The 27,541-nt window shown below is 31.8% G+C and overlaps 1 protein-coding gene across 1 annotated transcript; it reads left to right on the top strand.

The window, feature by feature from the left end:
- The first annotated feature begins 5,293 nt into the window (after positions 1–5,293).
- LOC143204472 (uncharacterized) lies at positions 5,294–10,107 on the top strand. Its single transcript, XM_076417019.1, has 5 exons — positions 5,294–5,648; positions 5,933–6,203; positions 6,261–6,428; positions 6,531–6,979; positions 9,961–10,107. The coding sequence occupies exons 1-5, from the start codon at positions 5,397–5,399 to the stop codon at positions 10,105–10,107; spliced, it is 1,287 nt and encodes a 428-aa protein (XP_076273134.1). The 5' UTR covers positions 5,294–5,396.
- Positions 10,108–27,541: the final 17,434 nt, after the last annotated feature.

Raw genomic sequence — 27,541 nt, forward strand, 5'->3', positions numbered from 1 at the left:
GAGTTAGATGACCTCGATATTACCATAACTATGAAGTCATCCCAGAATGATCCCTGATCTTTCAGAATGTTTGCCACTAATTTGCTTGTTGGAAAACAATTCTCTTAGGAATCATTATAACCTCATAAAAATGAAAATACTGAACAGTCTATCTCTATACCATATTGATTGTGCTGAGTCTTTTATATTTAAACATATTGTTGTTATTAGTCTTCTATATTTCGATGGGCAATATATCATTCTTTTATGGTTTCAAAGTAGTTCAGATGGTCTCGATATAATTAGATATAGTGATTGGTATGTATAAATTAATAAATTGATAATATAATATGGATGTTATGTTAAGAATATTAAGATATGGTTAAAAGTAATAAGTGTATTGAATAGAAAATCAGTAATCTGGAATCATATTTAGAATTAAATTTAGTGAATTAAGTAAATTAAAGTGAATAAAGTCGATAAACACTGAAAGAACATTGATTATTTGGTGAAGCTAATTACACGTATACACGTTCTAGTTTTTTTTTATAACATCTTTATTAGATACGCTTAGTACAATCTTAATTTACAATTAATTTATTACTACTTTTCCTACGTACTTGGATTAATTAACAAGCAAGACGAGTGCATCAGTATGTATTCCTCAATTATAAAATGATAATTATTTATTAATTATTAACTTATAGCTATAGTTTACACTAAATGTATACACTTTCTATAAGTATATAAGTTTATAATAGTATGGTTTTGTTCGCTTCAATCTCCTGACATCCTGCGCGCTGTCCAGCAGTTGTATTGCTTCCACATTAGTACGATTTAGTAATTTTCTATCGTGCTTCAAGGCGAAATCTTGGATAACTTCGCAAATCCATTTGATTTCCAGGTCATCGTGCAGTTCTTCATTGGTTACATAGCGATAGACAATGGTAATTAATCGAAGAACCTTGTTTCGACAGCGTTGTATGACTAGTTGATTTGAATTTAGGTCCATAGGTCCAAATTGGCTTTATAATTGTATTTTAGATCAACCTGTTTGATTTTAGATCAAGTTGAGAGTATCTTCTGACTAACCAGTACAGTTGTTTTATTTTGGTTCTAATGTGTTTTGCTTTTTGTCTAACGTGATGTTTCCAATTTAATCTACCGTCAAGACTGATTCCAAGGTATCTAGCTGATTCGGATTGGGGACGTTCTTGGTGAACACAAATGTTTAAAATATTCTCGCGCTCTCACACAGCTAATGTATCTAAAACAGTGTAATTGAAAATGCTTAAAGAAATTTAATAAAGGCAACTAAATAGAATAATAATATCATGGTGAAATTTTATCGCAAATCACAAAATTGTTTATCTCAGATACCAAAAGCTGTATGAAAAACTCGTTTGTTAATCATATGCTTCCTTGAATATTTGCTTCAATTGTACATTGATTATCACATTTTGATCACTCTCTTCTTAAGCTGATCTTGATATTCTATATTACAAATTCCCAGTGAGCATAGTTTTGAGATCTGAGATCAAATATTTTTGATGGGTTGGGGAGAGGGGGCTATCAATTTAGCCCCACTATCCGCGCGCTCATTTCCAGGTATACCAACGTGAGAAGGGATCCACAGTGAACTTGTCCTGATCCCATTCAGATAGGAGATGATTGACAGTTAGTCGGTGACCAGGGGATGGTTGAACTTCTGTTCCAGGAAACATAAAAAACGGTCAATACTGAACCCTATTCAGGGAACGAAATGCCCTGCTGTCCACCATAACTACAACTGTTGTGGCTGTGTAGATAACTATAGTAGCGTAGGCATGTTACTATAAATTATATTTGATAACACTGTTTCATTATTTTGACATTATACATTTTGATGACGTATCTTCAGTGTTCCATTTTATTGGCTATAGATGCATTGTATCAAAGAGAATTTATTCCTATCTATCTGCTCTACCTGAAATTGATATGGTTGGAACTAAATAGATTTTTAATAAAAGTAGTATTTTTTAAAATCTTCTTTGAACTATACTAACAAAGAACAACGAAAAATATTAAATTATCGTTATACAAACATAATTAACTGACATTTTAAAAATATTTCTAGGTAATGTAGTGTCTTTAAGCTACCCACATCTTATATATACATATTTTCGTAGCACATATAAACCTAACATAACTTCCACGTTATTAAGCGTCTTCCTGGCGTTTAACAATTTCCTCCATAAATTATACCACTTTAAAGACCTACAGCAGCAAATTTAATTAAGATTTTACACCAATATTAATTCCATATTTGGGCAAACTTTCGCATCTGGATAATTATTTAGAAATGACACTTGTATCGCAACACTAATAACGTTTCGCGAAATATATCAACGGTAATAGCTCGCCTATAATCAGGCTGTGTACTCAGAGACGGAAAATAAGTTCTTCATTGTAGACATCAGTTGATGTTTATCTCATGCAAAATCACTATCTGTTGCAGATTTTAAATTACGTGCTCTGGGCTACAGAAAGCATCAATTTAACAACTTTCAAGCTACCTGTTTTGCCTTTGCAATTAGATATTTGTCAGTAGCGTAGAATTAATTCGATATTTCTATTGGTGATTGAAATAATGGTGAAGATATAAGGACCACGATTGAATTTTAAAGGATTTTAGAAATAATTTGTACGCTTTATTGTAATAAATTGTGTAAATTTGTTTCTTTCACGGTATTCTGATATCTTTTTGGTAGAGTTTGAGTTTCAGAATGGAGTGTGTTATCTTTGGCAGGGTAGTATAAAACCCTTTTAACTATTAGCTTATTTTAGTGTTTTCTTTATTCAATGGGAATATGATGGTTCCTGTCGTTTTTATTTTTCGGTTTCCTTGGACTTTGTCGGTTAGTTAGGGAAGGATCCATGCATATATTATATTTAGTCTTTAGTAGCATATTTAACATAAGCATAATCATGTACAGCATTACTTTTCTTAGAATAAACACCCAAAATCTGACACCAAATGATGTTTTGTTGGTTTGGAATTTTTCGGATTTAGACATAAACTTTTAAAGAAATAATTTTAAAAGAATATTTCATTATTATTAGAAATAATAATAATACTAAAGTTCAATACATTTCCAAATTTTTAACAAATACTATTAATTATTATCTTTAGAAAATATTAGACATTTAATTTACTATGGAATTTCTCCGGAATGTTTTAAGTGACTGTTTAAATTTCCGCTACAAATCATGAATTTTGTCCATCAATTATGTCCGATTATTATTATTCATGTTATCTTTGCTGGGGTAGTATAAAACCCTTTCAACTATTAGCTTATTTTAGTGTTTTCTTTATTCAATGGGAATATGATGGTTCCTGTCGTTTTTATTTTTCGGTTTCCTTGGACTTTGTCGGTTAGTTAGGGAAGGATCCATGCATATGTTCTTTTTTGTCTTTAGTAGCATATCAAACATAAGCATAATTATGTACAGCATCACTTTTCTTAGAATATACACCCAAAATCTGATACCAAATGATATATTTTTGGTTTTTAGTTTTGCGGATTTGGACATATACTGTTAAAGAAATAATTTTAAAAGAAATTAAATTAATATCTTATATATAAAAATGAATCGCAAAATATGTTCCTAAGCGCATAACTCAACAACGCCTGGACCAATTTGGCCAAATCTTTTTTTAAAATGTTCGTTGAAGTTCAGGGATGGTTTTTACGGCGAGAAAAATTAGAATTATTGCTGGAAAAACCCTAAAAATAGCCCTTTTTGTTTGAATTTGTTTCGTGTATCAGTTGACAATTCATCTGTTATCTGTCAAAAGTCATCTGTAACAGACAACTTTTTTTTTTTAAATTTGATATGACTTGAACTCAAATCCTTTTAATCCGTACGAATTGTTTTATTTATTAAAAATTTTTTATTTGTTTAAAATTTAATTCAAATTTTAAATAAATAAAACAATTTGTACGGCTTAAAAGGATTTGAGTTCAAGTCATATCAAATTTAAAAAAAAAAGTTGTCTGTTACAGATGACTTTTGACAGATGACAGATGAATTGTCAAGTGATACACGAAACAAATTCGTATATCGTGTTTTGTGCAGAGTGTTTAGTTAGTTAGTGTTTGTTTAGTTCGTGATTAGTGAAAAAATAATTTATATTTGATTCGCGTGAAGCGCGAGCGCGACATTCAACTAATAATCGCGCAAGTTTGAATCCAGCTGCTTTCAGTTACGATGTGTCAATTAACTACAGTAACTACCAATGTGTTGTTATTGGTTCTATGAACTTGGTTTGCTCACACTGTAAGGCATTAAAATACAAAAACGAAGCCAATGGATTGTGTTGCGCAAATGGTAAAGTGAAATTGATACAATTGGATCCACCACCAGAACCATTGTACTCATTGGTTTCAGGAATAGGAACAGATTCTATACACTTTTTGACACATATTCAACAATATAACAATTGCTTTCAAATGACTTCATTTGGGGCAACAAATGCAGTTCGGGAAAATTTTATGCCAACTTTCAAAGTATGTATTATAGCAGTTACTCATAATTATTTTAGCGAACAAAATTTTCTGTCACCAAAGTTAAGATGTGTTACTAATCTTCAATTTCTTAATCATTACGAAATATATCACTTAGTCATCATATTATATGGTGATTCAGTTTCAGTGACACTTTTATTATATTTTATATTTGATAGATATTAGTTAAATATATAAAAATGAATCGCAAAATATGTTCCTAAGCGCATAACTCAACAACGCCTGGACCAATTTGGCCAAATCTTTTTTTAAAATGTTCGTTGAAGTTCAGGGATGGTTTTTACGGCGAGAAAAATTAGAATTATTGCTGGAAAAACCCTAAAAATAGCCCTTTTTGTTTGAATTTGTTTCGTGTATCAGTTGACAATTCATCTGTCATCTGTCAAAAGTCATCTGTAACAAACAACTTTTTTTTTTTAAATTTGATATGACTTGAACTCAAATCCTTTTAATCCGTACGAATTGTTTTATTTATTTAAAATTTTTTATTTGTTTAAAATTTAATTCAAATTTTAAATAAATAAAACAATTTGTACGGCTTAAAAGGATTTGAGTTCAAGTCATATCAAATTTAAAAAAAAAAGTTGTCTGTTACAGATGACTTTTGACAGATGACAGATGAATTGTCAAGTGATACACGAAACAAATTCGTATATCGTGTTTTGTGCAGAGTGTTTAGTTAGTTAGTGTTTGTTTAGTTCGTGATTAGTGAAAAAATAATTTATATTTGATTCGCGTGAAGCGCGAGCGCGACATTCAACTAATAATCGCGCAAGTTTGAATCCAGCTGCTTTCAGTTACGATGTGTCAATTGACTACAGTAACTACCAATGTGTTGTTATTGGTTCTATGAACTTGGTTTGCTCACACTGTAAGGCATTAAAATACAAAAACGAAGCCAATGGATTGTGTTGCGCAAATGGTAAAGTGAAATTGATACAATTGGATCCACCACCAGAACCATTGTACTCATTGGTTTCAGGAATAGGAACAGATTCTATACACTTTTTGACACATATTCAACAATATAACAATTGCTTTCAAATGACTTCATTTGGGGCAACAAATGCAGTTCGGGAAAATTTTATGCCAACTTTCAAGGTATGTATTATAGCAGTTACTTATAATTATTTTAGCGAACAAAATTTTCTGTCACCAAAGTTAAGATGTGTTACTAATCTTCAATTTCTTAATCATTACGAAATATATCACTTAGTCATCATATTATATGGTGATTCAGTTTCAGTGACACTTTTATTATATTTTATATTTGATAGATATTAGTTAAAACTAAATATATACTTTTTAAGATCAAATATTATTTAAGTTTGATCATTGACAATCCATTAATTTATACCACACCATAATATTTTTTTTATTTACAGATACAAGGGCAAATATATCACAGAGCAGGTTCACTGTTACCAGTGTCAGATAGCGACAACAAATTCCTGCAAATTTATTTTATGGGCAATTCACCACAAGAAATTGATCTGCGTTGTGCACATAACAATTTAGTAAAAAGGTCTATTGTAGAACAATTACAAACTTTATTTCATCAACACAATCAATTGATTATATTGTTTAAAACTGCCCTGGATCTGATGCCATCCGATAATCACAAAATTGTAATCAGAGCTGATAAAACACCTGCAGGTCAACATACAAGACGTTTTAATGCACCAACTATTGATGAAGTTGCTATCGTTGTAGTTGGAGAAAACTTGGAATCCCGTGATATTGTTTTACATCGTCGGAATTTTCAATTACAACCTATAAAGGAAACACACCGCTCATATGATGCACTGCAATATCCCATTATATTTTGGCAAGGTGAAGATGGCTACGATTTATCAATAAAAATGATAAATCCCATTACAGGTAACTAAAATATTAGTTTAGCTATGGCGATAATATCTCAGTCACTATATTATGTATTTTAATTTTATATTTGAATGTTATTAAAACAAAATCTGTTTACAGGTTCTGAAACCAACAAAAAAGTCAGTTCAATGAACTATTATTCATACCGCCTAATGATTCGGGAAAATGCAGATAATCGCATATTGAAATGTCGGCGATTATATCACAAATATGTTGATGACATGTATGTTAAAATTGAAACGGAGAGATTAACATTCATCAGGTTGAATCAAACCAAACTCCGATCTGAAGAGTATATTCACCTTCGAGATGCGATTAATACTGATGGAAATGCACAGAATGTCGGTCGGATGACTATTCTTCCAGCAACATACATCGGAAGCCCTCGGCATATGCACGAATATGCTCAAGATGCCATGTTGTATGTTCGTCATTATGGTACAGCAGATTTGTTCATCACATTTACATGCAATCCGCAATGGATAGAAATTAAGCAGGAGTTATTACCTGGGAAATCATCCATTGATCGTCATGATATTACAGCCAGAGTCTTTAGACAAAAGTTGAAATCTTTAATGAATTTCATGTGTGCCACTGTGGAGTGGCAGAAACGAGGATTGCCACATGCACACATTTTGATTTGGTTGGTTGAAAAGATAAGGCCAAATGAAGTTGATGCAGTGATATCAGCTGAAATCCCTAATGTACAAGTAGATCCTGGATTGCATGAGGTAGTTATCAAAAACATGATACATGGTCCCTGTGGAACTCTTAATCAAAATTCACCGTGTATGATGGATGGTAAATGTTCAAAACGATATCCACGGACATTAATATCGGAAACAATTATTGGTAATGACGGTTATCCATTGTATCGTCGCAGATCGACAGCAGACAATGGAAAATCAACAATTGTCAAATTAAATCAACAAGATATTGAAATAGATAATCGTTGGATTGTTCCATATTCACCCATTTTATCAAAGACATTCAAAGCACACATCAACGTTGAATCTTGCCATTCAGTGAAATCGATTAAATACATTTGCAAATATGTAAGCAAAGGGAGTGATATGGCTGTGATTGAAATTGGTGCAGAGAATTCTAATGATGAAGTTACCCAATACCAAATGGGCCGCTATGTCAGTAGTAATGAAGCAGTTTGGCGAATATTTTCTTTTCCTATTCATGAGAGACACCCTTCTGTTGTTCACTTAGCTGTGCATTTAGAAAATGGACAAAGAGTGTATTTTACAGCACAGAACGCAGTACAAAGAGCTGCTCAGCCACCATCTACTACATTAACCAGTTTTTTTGAGACATGCCAAAACGATGATTTCGCACAAACATTGCTATATTCTGAAATGCCAAAATATTATACCTGGAATCAATCCTCAAGGAGATTTATACGACGGAAACAAGGAAAACCAGTTCCAGGATATACAGATGTATATTCCACCGATGCGATTGGCCGGATTTATTCAGTACATCCAAGCAATGATGAATGTTTTTATTTACGACTGCTATTAGTCAATGTACGTGGCCCAACATCATTCCAACAGTTACGAACTGTTGATGGTGAATTGTGTGGATCCTACAGAGAAGCCTGTCAACGTTTGCAATTGCTTGAAAATGACGCTCATTGGGATCAAACTCTCAATGATGCTGTAATATCATCACACACTCATCAAATACGAACATTGTTTTCTATAATCATATCTACATGCTTCCCATCAAACCCAATTGATTTGTGGATGAAGTACAAAGATTATATGTGTGATGATATTTTGTATCAAATACGGAATAGAATGGGAAATCCAAATATACAAATCAGTGAAGAAATTTACAATGAAGCATTGATTTCAATTGAGGACATGTGCTTGATAATGTCGAACAAACTATTAATTCAATTAGGCCTGACCGCGCCCAATCGTCCAATGCATGACGCTTTTAACCAAGAGTTGCATCGAGAAAGACTGTATGATCTCAACGCTTTGAAAGAATAAATTCAAACAAATCTTCCACTGTTAAATGAACAACAGAAGTATGTATTTGAAACTCTTATGAAAGTAACAAATGATGAAACTGGAGGGATTTATTTCTTAGATGCACCTGGTGGTACAGGAAAAACTTTTTTTATTTCATTAATATTAGCAACAATTCGCTCACAAAATAAAATTGCACTTGCACTCGCTTCGTCGGGAATCGCAGCAACTTTGCTTGAAGGTGGTCGAACAGCCCATTCAGCACTAAAATTGCCATTAAATATGCAAAGCAATGAAACTCCAACCTGCAACGTTTCGAAGAACTCTGCAATGGCAAAGGTTTTGCAGCAATGTAAATTGATTGTTTGGGATGAATGCACGATGGCACATAAAAAATCTTTGGAGGCTTTAGACAGAACATTAAAAGATCTACGTAGCAATAATAACCGATTTGGTGGTGCAATGATTTTATTAGCAGGAGATTTTCGTCAAACATTGCCAGTGATTCCACGATCAACGCCAGCTGATGAACTCAATGCATGTCTAAAGTCCTCCAATTTGTGGAAACATGTCAAAGTACTTCATTTAAGCAAGAATATGCGTGTCGAGTTGCAAAATGACCAATCTGGAAACATATTCTCTAAACAACTCATTGACATTGGTAATGGCAAATTTCCTATAGACATGTTGACGGCTTGCTTTTGCTATGACTATAAACAAGTCCCAGGGGCAATCATTAAGTGTTTGTGGTATTAATCTAGAAAACCCATGTTTCTCACATGGTCAATTGTATGTTGCCTGTTCCCGTGTTGGAAAACCATCAGATTTGTTTATCTATGCGCCAGGTAATCAAACAAAAAACATCGTATACCACAAAGCAATATAATGATAATAATAATAATAATTATGATTCACATGATTAACAATAAAGCGATTACTTACTTTTCAATCCTTATATATGTTTTATTTAATTATTTTTTATTCACAACGCCCTATCACCAGGGTGATGGTTCTGTTCAGGAGAATTTTTTAAAATACGTAGGCACAAAACTGCCACATTACAAATCTTTTTGACAGGACGAAGTCTGTCGGGTCAGCTAGTAAATTAATAAAAGAATTCTTTATTATTAGAAATAATAATAATACTAAAATTCAATACATTTCCAAATTTTTAACAAATACTATTAATTATTATTTTTAGAAAATATTTGACATTTAATTACTATGGAATTTCTCAGGAATGTTTTAAGTGACTGTTTAAATTTCTGCTACAAATCATGGATTTTGTCCATCAATTATGTCCGATTATCATCATTCGGAAACTAATCTTTGGCAATTTGCTATACCTACTAAAAGGCGAAAAATTTCTACTAAATTAATTATTATCAATATCTTCCCTTAGACACGAAGGTGAAGTCAATTGCTTTAAAAATGCAACAGAATATATAAACTAAATACTAAAATATAATAGGATATAATCTAATTAAAGTGGTACTTTGTACCATCTATTTATATTAAGTGATAGCATATATTTTGATCTGCAGTATGTGCAGCAGTACAATGGTGAAGAAGATTTTCCCATTAAATCAATAATTCACATCTCTTGCAACGAGTGGCGAGCAGCGTCATGCAAGAGGATGACTTTACCTCTGTTATTTTTTGGATATTTCCCATCATATCTTAACATGTAAAAACTATTAATTAATCAACTACTAAACTGTCTGAAAGTCCTTTGTGACTTTGAGTTGGATTGTCGTCCAATACACCTTGCAATTATCTTGGTCTTCTTTGATCCTCTTGTCTCTCTCTTCTCTTTGGTGCGTTGATCGTTTTATATTTCTGCAACATATGAAACAAATAGGTAGATATAAACATTAATATTCTAGTATTTATATATCTGTTGGTAATTTGCTTTGATTCATTTAACTTCATTATGGTAGTATCATCATATTGTATATTCAGGAAGAAATTTTCAAAATATGCTTAAGGAAAATAAGCTTATTCACTGAAAATTATTTACCCAATACTGTCTGGGAAACACCTTCAAGAATATTTTATCCACACTTTCCTTTAGATACAAAATATCCGTAGTAAAATATCAACTTAGAAATATCTAAAATAGTAAAAATAAGTATCTTTCTTTGAACTCCTTTATCGATAATTTATGCAATCGATGGCATTAAAATATAAAGTTTTCTCATTAGTGATACTGTAAAATACGAATATAACAATTATCATTCATAAGTATAACAAAAAAAATTCACTTTAGCCAAAAATGCACTCCAGTTAGAGCAGTTGTATAAATCTTCTTTACCTTGTGTGGTAGGAATAAAAATACCGACGACGACATTAAAAAATAGGATGAAACTTTCATAAAGTCGCACGATTGATTCATGATCCACCAAGGTTAAAGCTGCTGGAATCGACCAAGAGATGACAGAAATTATAAAGGCCGATGAGGAAATATTTTAGCGGCTTCAACGTGCTGTTCACACACATTTGGCGATCGGAGATAGTACCGTCAGTATAGGAGAAAGCGATAATTGTTCCTAGTCGAGGTATACATTTCCTATAAATTATTGGGAATGTCGAGGTATATGTTCTCGAAGAGACCAGCCAGGAAAAACAAAAGGGATTTATATTGAATTGAGTTTAATATAGTTCATAGATGACCATATTAAATGAGGAAAACATAACATATCATTTCTCGTCAATTTTTGCTTTGTTTTCGACAATATACCTACCCTGGTCCACACTTAGGCAGCTTTGGAAACTAAGCATGTTCCTCTATACATCGCCTCTGCGCTATTGTTCATCATAGTAGTGAATATAATTATGCTATATAACTTTAAACTTATATTTTACATTCTTTAAACACAGATATAACATTCATACACTAACTGCATTACCAATTTAATGTCCCATAATGATAGCGCTATAGTTTCTAATACATTTTTCGTGATATAACTCGTATTGAAGAGACATATGGCTTGAGAAATAATGAAGATGATGTAACTCTCTTTTTTTCTTTGCCACGTTTTAACTCTACATCTAGTACAATGCATAATTTTCTGGATACCATCACTCAATGGTCTCCCTCTTCAGGTTTTAAAATATCAGCCTCTAAATCAACTGTCCTCCATTTAAATTTTCAGAAAATATTAAAGACATCAAGCGAAGCACATGGAAGATCTATAAATCTATAATCAGATTCGAACTATATTATGGCTGCTCCTTATATAATTCAGCCTCTACAACTAATTTCAAAAGGATAGAGATGATACAAAACGCTGCCTTGAGAATGGCGACGGGAGCATTTAAAACTAGTCCGATAACTAACATATAAATCATCAGTTCTACAGATCCACTTTAGTATCGAAGAATGAGAGTGGCTCTCAAGGAAACAATAAGAATCATTGCTGGAAATGGTGACAGCTTTGAAGTCACAGGCACTGATATGTCACTGCGTCCAAAGAAGGAAAATGTTTCATCACAAAGCTATCACAAACAATTGATATATCTACTAACATACAAGAGCCAGTATGTTTTACATCTGATTGTCGAATTAGAACCAAAATTTGAGTTCGTCGGTATTTCAAAGATTATTCTTTCAAATCTTGTCGGAGTCCCCGAACTTTGGGGTCGTTTATAAGGATGGCTCTAAGTTTTCTATAAGAATAGGCAATATATAACAGGTATCAAGGTAAACTCTATAGTCTGCTTTCTATTTTCACTATACTTACAGCTTATATAATAGCAATAAACGAAACCCTAAATTTCATAATATCACCTAAGAGATATGATAAAACATGACTTACATACACTGACTCACAAAATTCGCTTCAAGTTCTCGTTGATGTACTTTCATCACATGCGCTAGTGGTGCATATCCTTCAAATGTATGGTCTGGTTATATCTCGACCGAAGAACATCGTAATTCTGATCACTTTTATACTTTAGATACTTTATAATATAAGGACCTATACCCATTTATAGATGGTAGGGTAGATAGCCCAGTGCAACCTGAGTGGGACCTGCTGGAAAGGGAAAACATACTTTGGCTCGTTTCCCCTGCTACCTATTTAAAGAATAGAGACTTTCAAGTAAAACTAAAAAGTCACTGCCAGTTTGTTAGCTTTCTAATGAATATAACTGAGAGACCTCTGTGTCCCAATTGTGAGGAAGCAATGTCAGTCTCCTATTTTTTTGCGACATGCAGAAATTTATGAACTGTCAGAAGAATTCATGACTTACCTGACTTAACCAAGGATGTGTTCTGGCCTCAACACTTGCCCAAGTTTTTTGATATCCTTAAATAAATCGGTCTCTATTTTAAAGTATAACATTAACCTTATTATTTATTTGTTTGTCCATATATTTGATTTGTCTCGATTTGTCTGGTGAAGTTGTTGATCTATTTAATCTTGTTTTACATTCTAAACATTGTAATACTTAATTAACTTATTGTTTTGGAATTCGTTGGAACCCGCAACTCATAGAGGATATTCAGCCTCGGTTATCGTTAATAATTCTTGGTTTATCTTAATAACCTCTAAAAATGGTAAAGCTTTGAGGATACTTTAACACAATAATATTAATAAAAAACGATTCTCAACTGCCGCCACGGACTAACAACTCTATACCCCCCCCCCCCAAAAAAAAAACCGTATTCCGCACTTGTAATATAAACCTTTGTTGACGCAAACCAACCGTAACTTCTCCATCCAGTCAACTTCGCGCAATTATCAGAAGCACCACTTATTTATCGGGTCGCCAATATTAATTCCAGTATAATTCTCTCGATTCCCTTATCGCCGGCACTGATCCGCAACATAATCTATTAACAAATAAAGTGAGTAATTAAGGTACCGCCTATACACGTCACAAGCAGAGTGCTACTGTATCTGTATCGTAATTTGTTCGTGTATTGCATGGCCGCAGGCATGAATACATTTCCTTTTATTATTGTCCGACTACGATGTCAATAAGCTCTCTAAAATGCACTTGTCTTAAATACCGTGCAGGCTCTCCGGGCTTTCGGTTTTATGTAATGACAGTTTATTGTTCGGTTTTTTCGCCGTCGTCCGTATGAAATTGTACTTTCTCTTTGGTAAGGTAGATGTAAAGTTATTTTCTTATTGTGCCTATAAAATCTGTTGATTTCGTTGATTATATTAAGCGAAACGACTTCCTTTAATAACAAGCGACTCACTTTTAAAAATGCCCCGCGATGTTATTGATAAGGTTTTTGTTTTTGTTTGTTGCTAGTCTGGAGTCAGTGTCCTCTAATGCGGACACGTATTTTTCTACCATCTACGGACATTTATGAATATTAATTAATCGTCAGTCTATAAAATACAAAAGATATTAATTATATATAGGTACACAATTGTTTTAACAATTCAGTTCTCCCTTTTGTCAAAATATTTCCCCGTTATATTTTTGTTATTGCTAATTATTCTAAAAATATTTTTTTATAATTTATATACTAAATTACAACTTCTCTATTAATTTAACCTTTCTGTCCATAATTTATTCTATTCACAAGAACCAATTTATGAGATTGACATCTGTTTTAAATAATATAAAATAATATGTATGGTATCTTTAATTATTATACCTAAAATAATACTAAAAATAGTACATATTTGTTCCCATCGTTCCTTATAATATATATCGCAATAATGGATAATGTATTGGGGAAAAATATATTGAATTATTTTATTTTATTCAAAAATAATATGACGATATGATAATATGATGGTTGTAGCAGTTCGACGTCTTTATGTCCACGCAATCTCACCTGGTGTTTTTTGAAAAATCGTTTAATGTCTTCGCTAACCGTTGGTACCTTTGTGTATGTCTTCATTTCTAATATATCATGGGGCGTTAACAAATGCTTTGAGAAGTTTGATTAGTATTGGTGTTGGATTTAATTTCACGACTATATAATTGCATACCGTAAATCCATATTGGCTTCAAACTTTGTTTAAGTAACAACAATTTGTAGAGATATGATAACTCGGATTTTCATTCAAACAACCACATATTTATCACAAAGATCTACTCTGGTTCCTTTTTAAGATTTTATATCATGTTTTGATGTATTTGTCAGGTCTCAGTATTCTTGTTTGTAGCTGGTAAGGCAAAATCCATTAGCAAATTTAATAATTGCTATGTCTTCATATTTACGGACATTATTATAGTATCGAGTAAGTATAATACAGATCAAAGTACAATGTAATCCTTAGTTCTGTATTAAAGATTGGAAAAAATTATTTTGTTATCAAAAGCAGTACTCTATCTGAATTACCATATAAGTGCGGTTGCGGTTGTTCCTTTGCACATTCAGCCTTCACACGTTCCAATTACGCTATATAATATTCACTGCTGATGTTATTTCGAAATACCGAGGCATTAACATTTCCAGACGATTGTTGTGCTTTCGAGCACTGTAGACGAGGTTCGTCAGTTGTTGTCCACTCAGATGACGATAGTTTTGATTCCGGAGTGAGCTTGTGTATCCATGTTTCATTCATTGTCACATATTAACACAAAATTCCCGGTTTGTTAAGCTTAAACATTGCGAAACACTGCACAGGATCACCAACACGTATTTGATTTTTGGCCAACAGTGAGCAAACGCGGTATCCATTTTGAACAGTACTTTAGTGTAGTCAAATGAGCATGCGTTATAAAACCAATACGTCTTTTTGATACCTCTACGATGATAACTAACTCACGCGACTTCACTTTTCGATCGTTCAAAGCGATTTTTTGGATTTTTTTATGTTTTCGGGTTTTACCACCTCATTTGGATGTCCACTCTTCATTGTTTTGTATCATTGGTGTCTCTCCGAAAACGTTGGAAGTCAGCAAACCAAAGGTTAATTGTTGTTTCTGGTGGATCGGAGTCCCCATTACTCTTTTAGAGTCATTGCTTCTCTTGAAAGGTATATTCCCATCAAGAGACAGTGTAAAGTTAAAACACGAAATTGTTTTTGATCCATTGTTTTGAAAATAACAAAGGTAGTGTCACTCTTAACACTATAACTCTCAAACTTATGAGTAGAATATTATGGCATTTTAACACCTTTGTTTTAAAGGTTAGTATTAAATGAAAAAGTGATGAACACAATAAAACTAGAGCTATCTATCTGTTAGGTCTGGGACTTTTCAGTCTCTCTGTTATGCAAACAGCTGTTTCAAGTGCCAAATCCACTAGATCGATAGATAAAATATCGTGGAAAAACTAGTCACATTTTAACATTGTCAGAAAATCTCGGTATATATGGTTTAAGATTCTGCTTTCAATTTGTACACGATTTTGTTGAAGTATGACACGTAAGAGATCGCTTCAGTTAGTGATATTGTGTATGAACGTATGTAATCCAGAACTTAATTTAATTACTACTCTGTATTGTTCTGAAAAATATTCTATGGATCTATTAATCAGAGCGGATGGTAGTAAACGTTTTAGCTTACGCGGTTAGCTGATATCACGCACATTTAATTATTTGACGAGTGCAATTAGGTACACTGACCGACCCTCTTTCAGAGTACTTTAGGCAAGTAATTTGGATCACACTCTGATACGCTCATGACACTCTGACTGAATTGGATTAGTTTAGGTGATATAATATATCTACGCTCATGTAGTAAGTATTACTACGTCTCTTGTAAGTGGTCAAACTTAAAACAATATTTATTTGTTGAGAAGCACTAACATTGTTTTACAAATACACAATTTTTATTTTTATTAAATCTTTATTAGATATGCTTAGTGCAATATTAATTATAAATTAATTTATGACTACATTTCATTTGTACTTGGATTAATTCGCGATCGCGATGTAGCGACCTTGAGGCATATCGAATTTTACATAGTGGAATAACGGTCTACAAAATACCCAGAAAAATAATTCCAGATGTTGAAGACGGGCGGGGTGCCAGCAGCGCCAACTAGAACCCGATAGCGAATAGCTGGCAACCCCGAGACGTTTACCTGGGATGTGATTGAAGTGTATTTCCAATCATTCAGTAAACGACCATCGTTTGGTTTAGACGTGCCACCATCGACTGCCCAAGCCTTGTCAACAGGTAACACCGCTGCCATCCGTTTTATCTATTTTGTATTTTCCACATTTTTATATTACTTCGATAACTAACGGTCACATAATGTAAGCACCACTGTTTCATTTGGTTTTACCTCCATTCACCGAGCCATATCAATTTACCCTAAAATGGTATACACTAAAGGTATACACTTTACATAAGTTCGTATGGTTTGGTTCGCTTAAATCTTCTGATATCCTGCGCGTTGTCCAGTAGTTGTACTGCTTCCACGTTAGTATGATTTAGTAATCTACTTTTGTGTTTTGTGTTACAGGACGTTCTTGGATAACTTCCCAAATTCATTTGATATACAGGTCATCGTGCAGTTCTTCGTTGATTAAGCAGCAATAATAATTGGTTATTAGTCGATGAATTTCGTTTTGACAGCGTTGGACAACTAATTGATTTGAATTTTTAGTGCAACCCCATATTTGCACCAATAGGTCCAAATTGGCTTCATGATTGTCTGAAAAATCAATCTCTTAGATTTTAGATCAAGTTAAGGGTATCTTCCGACTAACCAGTATAGTTGTATTATTTTGGTTCTAATGTGATTTGCTTTTTATGTAACATAATGTTTCCAACTTAATCTATCGTCAGGATGGATGCCGAGGTATTTAGCTCATTCTGCTTGAGGAATAAGTTGGCCATTGAGAAATACACAACATGAAAATAAAAAAGGCAACATAGATTATTCCCAATTACTTCTCTCTTTCCTGGTAATTTTAACAAAAAATAAAACAGCTAAAGTTGATTCAAATTATAACTATTTTACAACTACTGCCTGTATATGATCTAATAATTAGGATTTGTATTTTTTCTATATTACAATACCTAAAAATAATGATAGATCTATTCGAATATCTAACACCAAAAAGAGAAAATGGTAAGGAATTTCGAAACGAATTTCAGCTACAAATAATAGTTTACGGATTGCGTTCGAGAAAAAAAACCTAAATTCTTTGATTATATATTATTTTCAGATTACCAGAAAAGCCAAGGTCGAGAAATCGTAAGGCTGAAATAACCGCCACGAATGCGTAATCTCATAATTTCGCTCTTAATCTCATTGTAGTCCAGAAGATTTGTTATCTATTAAAGACATACCATTATAATACGTACAACGGTATACTGAGAATATACGGCGCGAGTTTTTCCCACCATTGCTCATCATAAGAACATTTTATTTCTATTTTCTCCTAGATGATTTAATATACAATCGCTTTGCCAGCACAAGATACCGGACATTATCCCAACGACTGGTCGAGCTTTTACATAGAGCATTTAATTATCGTTTAGTGACTGTAAACAGCCGCCGTTGTTCATTTATTTCTCGACTACGTTCGAAGATTCGATCAAGTTACTCGTGTTTTAACTCAGGATTTATCAAAAATATATTTTTACCACAAATTATTAATAACTTGTTATTAATAACTTATTATATAAAAGATAAATGAATTTGGATAGCAAAATTCTTTATGAGATATCAATTTGTAGATTAAGAGATACTTAAGAGAATCTAAGGAGCTTAAGTCTAATACAGTTAGTGAAGTTAAATTCGGCTGTTAAAGCGAACAAAGAGTAATATTCTAAAGGCGTATGATATACTAAGAGTAGAGAGCCACAGCGAAGGCAGTTAGGAGTCTCAGTAAATGTGAATTCACAATTCCCTAGCAGTTGTTATTTTCTAGTAGTTGGTTAAGGATAACTTATCAGGATCTGGATTGGGAAAGAGAATAGAGCAAAAGTAGTAACTTTTTGTTATCCTGCTTTAGGTCCCAGCTCAGTTGAGCCATATCATTTAATTTGGTTTCAATATAAGGCACCAAACTTTTTCCCCAACCTTTACTTAACCACAAAAAATATTTCATGTTACAATGTTTTTATGGTTATATAATCAACAACTATTTTCATTAGACCACTATTATTCTACAAATTTTATAATGAGTTCTAATTAATAACATCTCATTAATAGTATTACATAATAGTTTCTTTAAAAATAACCATTTACTAAATCAGTCAGTTTATAATACTAAGCCCCGAATGTGAAACCTAAAACCATAAAAAAATATTTTAATGAGTTGTTTGTAACCAAATTAAGTAGAATTATTTCAGACAATTATGACTGATTAGTGAAACAAAAACGATCCAACACCTGTTGTGTTTTAAATCATTTGTACTACTAATATGTAGCTAAAATATTTTTTTGTATTTTACGCAAATCTATTCAATCCTAAGTTACCCAGAAAACGGAACTGCTTAAATTAAAAATTAGACTCTATTCTATGAATTAATAATAACTGTTTTTAAATTTTCTTGTATAAATTTTCTTAATCGAGAAAATTGACAACTTTAACATTTAGTGGTGAATTTTTTATTTACTTCTCCTTCTGCAGTAAGTTTATAATGTATGTTAACACGAATTTTGTTTGTGATAAGAGAGTATAACATTTCGATACATTTTCGGCCGTTAACTGAAAAAAAAGGCCTGAAAAGGTTTGCTTTTGTATCTAGAGGAATAGTTTTTTTTAACCTTTGTGATTCCACAATCTGCCCTAGAGGCAATAAGTATTTCTTATGTCTATATTATATTTACATGGCAAACAGAAAATCACTTCACTAAGCGATCCTCTTTATAATATATTTTCTTAATTAATTAGTGTTATTCTAAAGCTTATTCTAAAGTCTACATATGTCTAGTAATCAGATCAGGTGGTGTTAAACGTTTTAGTCTAGGCACTTCACTATCACGTCGCATATTTAGCTGATTGGCGAGTGCATTGGGATGCACTGACACTCTTTCGAAGTACTTCACACAAACACGTTGAATTACACTGGTTATAGGTTCTAGAGGAATATCGGGTTCCATCATTTTATTTAAAATATAGTACGGAGCATCAACAATGGCACGCAACACTTTATTTTTGAACCGTTCAATGATGGATATATTAGATTTGCTAGCCATAGTTGGATTCCATATGACCTAATAGGCTTGAGTATAGACTCATACAGCAAGACCTTGTTATCTAATGAAAACGTGGATATGCGCCGGATGAGTCAATATATTTGATATAATTTCAGTCGAAGTTGTTTAGGTTTAGAGTATGTGCTTCTTCTAGGTTAGGCGTCGATCTAAGTACATACCAAGATATTTAACTTGCTCTGCTTGGGGCAGTTGACGATGATTGATATTCACTGGTGGACATGTTCTTCTACGCAGGGTAAACGTTACATGGGCGGAATTTGTTTCATTGACTTGAATGCGCCATGTCTTCAACCATAATTGTATTTGATCCAAGTGGGTTTGTAGGTTTATTGATGCTATGACTGGATCTTCATGGGATACCAAGATTGCTGTGTCGTCTGCGTATGTTGCCACAGTAGTTATCTTTAAGGTGGGCAGATCGGCAGTATACAGAAGATAAAGTATTGGACCCAATACACTACCTTGCTGAACTATAGGAATAGTTGATTACTATTTTAGAAAATCTAGTTTGAATTCTTTTACTTATTTATAAATAAAAATAAAAATAGTTATATATAAGATTTTATTAACTATTTCTCCCATATCAAATTTTAAAATAATTGAAGAATCATTAAAAATGATTCCTGTTGCTTTTTTATGTTTATAAGTACTTTTTATCACTGAACCTTAAACTTATATCCATGTAACTAGATGCTTCTGTTGAACTGAATAAAAACATACTAACAAACAAGCATGTCTCTCAAAGAATTCTAGATTCTGAAATCTCTGGATAGTAAGAAAAAATTACGCTTGAAAAACTATGAATGAATGTAAGTTGAAATTGGACCTCAGCGATGACCAAAAGGAGCAATACCAGATGAATAATGTTCATAGAGAATATTATCACCCTATAACCAATTAAAAAGGCCTCTTCTTTCAATGCCTAGCTAAAATGTGTCAACAGTCATTTCAATATGATTCAGAATTTTGTTCAGTTTGATCTTATAATATCTTAAAATTAATTTTAGTCTCAGTGCATAGTAATTTCGAAGAAATGTAGACAGATCCAGTTATCAAATCGTAGCCTCACATAATGTTTAATATATTTAAAATAAAGCAAAAAAATGGAATAGGATAGATTTCTAATATAGCATGATGTATTCTTCAGATACGGTCTTCATCATTTATCTTAACTTAGTACAATAAGAAATAAAATAAAGAAAAATAGTGTTTTTCTAACATTTTGCTTATATTTCTAACACAATCGACAAAACAACTTTAGATAATCACAATATTTTTTTTTAACATGACACCATATTTAGATACAATCTTCATCATTCATCTTCATATAGTACCACAAAAAATCGTCTGCTGTTCGCCTACACAAATCAAGTTGCTGTTTGTCTTCCCGTTTTATGACAAAACACTAAATTAAAAATTAGTTTCATTTGAACATAAAACATTACCTGCGTCATCCTTAGTCGACGTCTTTAAAAACCTAGATTATCGAGAGATAATGGAACATATGTTTTACGGCCGCTATCGGAGCACAGATTGAAAACAAAATGGGTCTTTATAGAATTCTTGGCATTTAGAATCAGACGAGTATCGTTCGGTTGAATTAATATATTTTTATTTCTTCATTTAATAGTCTCTATTAAAATACTTGAGATATTTATTTTAAATGCCTGTTATTGTTTAGTAATTAATAAATGTTAGTAATTCATATGATATTTTATTACAGTTTTGTTGATAATAAAAGATAGTTAAAGTTATACGGTTTATACATTATTTTATTCTGATTGGTGTCCAATTGAGATTTCGCCTTGTGACGAAATAAAGCCCTCAATGAGCGGTTTTAAAATCGTTGTATGTAAAACGTAACATAGTGAGAAGTTCTATTCGAATAGTCAAGAATGAGGATTAAAATATATGGTGGTTGCTTGGACGATAATCCAAATTAGCACTCCACAATAAACTGTCATTAAACGAGCTAATGTTGAAACTAGTATGGATCTACGATGTGCAATTATGGGGTTGCGCAAAGAAATCTAACACATTTCATACTTGCAAAAACAAAGTTCATTGTAGTATTGTTAACCCCCTTTGGTATATCAAAAATGAAGACATCCACATAGATCTAAAGGTACCAACAGTCAGCTAAAATATTCTATCAGTTTTTTAAGATAAAATATGGATAGATGGCCTACGTTTTCTATTGGACACATTTTATGTTGACTTAAGTTAAATAATTAGTGGTCATCAATAGATTCAAAAGTAAAACAACTTTTTAACCTTAAAGACGAGAAACAAGTGGAAAGTTAAAATGGAAGAAAATGTATTAAAATACGAAACACACAAACAGCACAAAATTATAATGGCCGATGGCAATACATTGAAATTAGATTGTTTGAGTAAAGAATTTAAAGAAAAACAGTCATAATAGGAGTCGAAATTCGGTCAAGTTATTTTGCAATATGAGAATTTGGGTACTTTATAGGAAACTGTACCTCAATCCTTTTAGGGTAAATGCTTTACTTTTGACAGACATATTAATGTTATATGTTCAATAATATAATTTATAATATGTAATTCAAAATTAATGATTAACAAAGTTTTTATTTTAAAAACCCGTTATTATAGGAATTAATCTATAGCTGTTCCTTCTTCTAATTTTAAAACTTTCAGCAGTCTTGATTTACTTAAAAGTAAGTTAAAAGTGTAGCTAAATCGGTAGCAAAAATAGAAGAGGCTATCTTCTGAATACTCTTAATCAGGGAGAATTTCATTCAAATGATGATTCAAATGAAACTAAGTTTTGATTAGTTTTGCAACATATGGTCAAATATTGCTATGTTATAAAGTGACTTGGTGGATTAGCATCGATTAATTGTGACTGAGCAGCTCATAATACAGTCATGCATACGCTCAAATTGGTATTTAGCCTTCATACTCTAACTACCAATAGTAATTTAACTTATGATTTAACAACCAACTACACCTACAAATATTTCAAACAAATTTCGTGAATTATCTTCAATAGCAACATATGGTTATCAATTAAATATTGAATTAGGAATTGCAGTTGTAACTGTAATTGTATAATGACTAATATAGAACAATTTGCACGAAGTTCTAGCAAATTCAACAGATACTGTGGCCTAATCTTTTGGACAATACTTTTGATTTTCTGCAAGATTTATATAACATTATAAGAGAAATTTTTTGAGTAACTCCAAAATATGAATGCTTTAAATATAAACAAATACGTCAAGAAATTCGTAAAATTTGATGACAATATTTAAGAAGTTATCTATTCAATTTTCATTAATAAATTTAATTTTCCAAAATGTAGCTCAAAGTTACTTCACAATAAGAATGTAATATCTCTTCTTTATTTTAACTATGTAGAAATGCCCTTTTTTACACGAATTACAGTTTATTGCTTCTTGAAGAATTTATAATCCTGCATAATTTTATCAAAGCTTTTTTTATGTTAAACCTATAAAGATGTTGTACCAATTTTATCATAAATTTACGAAACAGTTCCTACATCTTGCGATATATAATAGATATAAGATAGTTATTAACCAAATTTCAATTATATGATTGTAAGTAGATGTTTGTATTGTATTAAAAAGCTTACAATTAAGTCTAGCCAAATAAGCATGCTTCTCAAAGACTTCTGGACTCTGGAAACTCTGAGAGAAAATAAAGTGTTACCCTTAAAAAACTATGAATTAATAGAACTTGAATATGGACGAAGGGATAGCGCGAAGGAGCAATACCAAAAAGGGATTTTTCTTGACCCACAAATAACAAAACTTATAAAAATCAATGAATTCGATGAAAATCTTACCGCAATTGACATCGTTCTGCAGAAAATTTCACTGCTATAGGCTTCTGAGAAGCTTTACCTACTCCTGCAATAAATCAATATGATATTTCTGTTCAAAATCGAGAGCAAAAATGTTGAATGCTTTTTCAGTTTATTTTCTTACATATTCTATAAATTCCAACTACTCATTTATCAATTTAGAGTGTAATAGGAGCTGATAAACTATCTGTATGTGGAAGAATGGTGGTTTTTGTGTGGATTTTATTGATTATATTTTGTTAACCGAGGGATAGTGCATTTATAGCAAGAATCAAACGCTCAAAAACGCTAGCCTTCTATGTAGTTTGTAGGCTACTAAAATAACCAAAGGCACAGCAAAAACCATTGATCGTTTATTAACAGGTCAATTGAACAGGTTTTTTGTCAAAATTAGTTTATTTTATTCAACATAATTCCCTTCAAGGGTGATACACTGATTATAGCAACCCTGCAATGTTTCGATACCATTTTCGTAGTACGATTTGTCCTTTGGTTCAAAATAGGCCTCAGTTTCGGCGATCACCTCTTCAATCAACGAAAATTTCTTCCCAGCCAACACTCTTTTGAGATCTGAGAACAGGAAATAGTCGCTGAGGGCCAGATCAGCCCTTCACGTAATATCACTGAATATGAATTGTAACCTACATGCAGGGCTCATGCGTTATCCTGTGCCTCTTCCTCTACATAAAATTGAAAATAATTCCAGTAGAGTTGTTGAGAGGCATGACATTTCATTTCTTTAAGGAAACCATTATTTTTCTATAAATGTATATGTAATATAGATCCAGCCAGAAATACAATAAAATTATAGAATATAGAAAACATAGAGCTGACTGATATTCTACGGTTTTTCAATTTATTTCAAATACCTACATTATTAATACTTTGACATTTAAAAGACACCAAACCCCAATATAAAGTTAAGGAACAGCCAAAAAGGACTAACTTTGTTTGTGGTAAATCAAACGTTAAATATGAACCTCTTATTCCACAAGAAAAGTGATTCCTCCACCATTAGATATAAAACTTCAGTTAGTGCAAAATTGTTCCGTAAATTAAGTGATGCTAAATTAAAAGAAGACATTTTTGATGACCCACAAATAAGAAAAGTTTTAAAAGGAATGAATTCGATGAAAATGTTACCGCAAGTGTCAGCGGCTTGATTATCTCTAAAGAAAGTAAGTCCTGGGATTTTTAGGCAACATTAAAGCCGAAAATGCCGAGTTTTCAGTGAATAATTTGTTACAAAAATTTAAAACCATGGGGAGCAGAAGGTCTTTTAAAATACATTTCTTGTAAAGGTGAGTGACCAATAAGGTGAACGCTTTTACCTGGATATAAAACAGATAGAAGGGCATTATCAAGGAAGACGGAATGAAAAAAATTAGCAGATTACTGTTGGTTTGTAATGAAAGGGTATTCTATTGTTCACAATACGTAAAGTTAATATTTCATCATTATTTTTCAGAATATATTGGTAGATTCATTGTCTATTTGTAATTATATATTACTATTTTTATAAAATTAATAATATAAATAAATAAACATGTTCTGGTCATACTGCACTATTTATTTATAGTATTTATTTTATAATAACTTTAAAATGGTATGTTAAACTTGTTCAAGTTTTTGGAATCAGCGGGTAAAATTTAACAAAATATCGTAATATGTCATATTTAATGTTATACAACAAAAAATATGTCACACTATGTTAGTAAATTGGTTATTGAACCAGTTATAAGTCCAACTCAAAATTTCTCTTCATACGGTGATTCATAAAACAGCACCCGATGAATTTTCCATTAAATCCACATTAGCCTAACAAAGCATTGTTGTTATTTTAGACCAATTTTAGATAATTGAGGTGGAATTACCAGGCAAATTCGAAGCTGATGGAAGATTTATACGTCGAAATACGAGAGGAAACACAACAGAAAAAGAAAGTGGTTTTATAAAAGGGACGTAGCACAAAAGCATTAGTAGCACATAAACCAACCGGCCACAGTAGCTGGCTACTAAAAAGAATCGCTAACAAAGCAGATGGATGCACTTTAATGCCTACAATCTGACGCGTCATTAATTATTCGTAATCGCTGTATTCTGTAACACTATATCACCTTACTTAACAATACTACAAAATGTTCTATTGTTGGCGACTCCGACTGTCGGTTATTAAGAAGAGAAGAAGAAGAAAAAAATTGTTAAAGCTGTTCGTAATGCGCCGCCACGAAGACCAAGCTAACTGTTATTATAAGAATTATGTTCGATCTATGGGGGAATATTTTCTGTCAAGGATATTTACGTTTATTGCGAGAACAATAAACAATAGAAAATTATTGGTGGCATTTTCAACTATAGGTTAATCAAATAAATCCATCTATCGAGATAGATATTACGCTTATTATAACAATAAGGTGTATTATTAAACCAGCTATACACGGAATTCCCGACGTTACAATCTATAGGGCGGGCCATCTACTCGTATCTATATGAATATTTTAAATTAACTACCTCTTTATTTAAAATAATGCAACTTCCGATGATTTACAGGGAATATACGGTTATTGGGCAATGCATTATGCTTCAATGCATTAGGATTACTTTTTCACTATTAAAATTTCACTATAAAAATGACATTTATTGGAAAATACTGGTATTATATTCCATGATTCTCTACAACCTGTTGATGTTGATTTAGTAGCGATTTAATTGTTTTAGTATTTTCGAATTTCTTCAGCATTTCACAAAACAACTTTTACAATGTGTAGTTAGAGCTGGGCAAAATACATGTTTTTATTTAATAGAAATACAAGTCTCAAAATACTATCGCCCATATATTTAAATTTTAAAACACCAAATATCTTTAAATCGTGTGTCTCGAATATAAATTACAAAATACTGTAAACTATTAGGTTATGTAAATAGAATACAACTATTCTACCCCACTTTATTAATCAATCAAAAATAATTCCCGTCAAGAGCACTATATTTTCAAAAATACAAATCAGCTAAACAACTTTTGTTGGAGAATGAATAAAATCTGTGAAAAAAAATCTCTTGGGCACACACTTATGCTGTATTGAAAGAACACTTTTATATTTGGATAGCATTCCAACAACAATAATCTTTTTGCTTTTATCATTTAGGAAGCTTATTAATTTTAACTTAATTTGTGATGTAGTTCATCACTGTCCCTGTTGGAAAAAAAAACACTAAGATGAATCATCTTCTTACTAGTAATTGTTCCTGTTACTCCCAGGTATTACTACATGTTTTCTTTGTGCAATTCGCCCCTAAGGCATTAATTGCAAAATGATATATTTTTACCTTTACGTTTTAGTCATCTCTGGTAACCAACGCATTTTGTACCTAGGTTGGTAGCACAATTCTAGTATGGCCATTTATGTCATATGACAAAAAAAAATCAGTAAAAGAGAGGACTAAAGAAAATAATTTAAAAATTATATTTTAATATTACTAAAATTTGTTTAGACAATATTTTCAATATAAAATCAGAAATATATTTAATATATAACATAAATTGCACAAAAATATTTTGGTATATTAAAATATATGTAAACTATCTAAAGAACTAACACTCACTAAACTCTTTTAAATGACATTTATTTAAATTTAATTTTTTCTATTAAGTTTTAATAATCACGAAATAAATATTAATTTAATTACAACACCACCACTGAAAAAAATAGCAAATGTATAATAAGAAAGATTATTTTCAAAACTGTAACAAATTCAGAGCATCAAATATAAATATACATTATTTTTATTTAGCTTCATGTTATAAACATAAACATGGAATACTAAATGAAGTAATGAATATTTACATATTATTTAAAACAATAACGGACTCAATTAGGCTCTTTATATAAATATTTAAATATTTAATAAACAAAATTAGAACTATTGCCTTCAAAAAACTTAGATCTATAAAGTCAATAACTAAAATAATTGATAAATGATTCATTATCACATAGTTACATATCTTTCACAGTTTCTTCCATTAGTTCCATGTGTTTTTTCAGGCAAATTATGTAGTAATTTTAATTCTATCTATTAACACGGCATTTAGATTAAAACATGTTCCAGGCATTTGGAAGATGGCGGAAATTATAATGATCCCAAAACCATCCAAATCACTACTGCCAGT

Source organism: Rhynchophorus ferrugineus, unplaced genomic scaffold (genome assembly GCF_030347505.1).
Source record: "Rhynchophorus ferrugineus isolate W39M unplaced genomic scaffold, kcgeb_rfMv2 rfM11, whole genome shotgun sequence".
In the NCBI taxonomy this organism is placed as follows: domain Eukaryota; kingdom Metazoa; phylum Arthropoda; class Insecta; order Coleoptera; family Curculionidae; genus Rhynchophorus; species Rhynchophorus ferrugineus.

Bases quoted from the DNA above. Each gene is read 5' to 3' on its own strand.
- LOC143204472 (XM_076417019.1), top strand. From the start codon at position 5,397: ATGAACTTGGTTTGCTCACACTGTAAGGCATTAAAATACAAAAACGAA. The intron at 5,649-5,932 runs GTATGTATTATA...TTTTATTTACAG, and splicing joins ATTTTATGCCAACTTTCAAG to ATACAAGGGCAAATATATCA. The intron at 6,980-9,960 runs GTCTTTAGACAA...TTTGATCTGCAG, and splicing joins GTCATGATATTACAGCCAGA to TATGTGCAGCAGTACAATGG.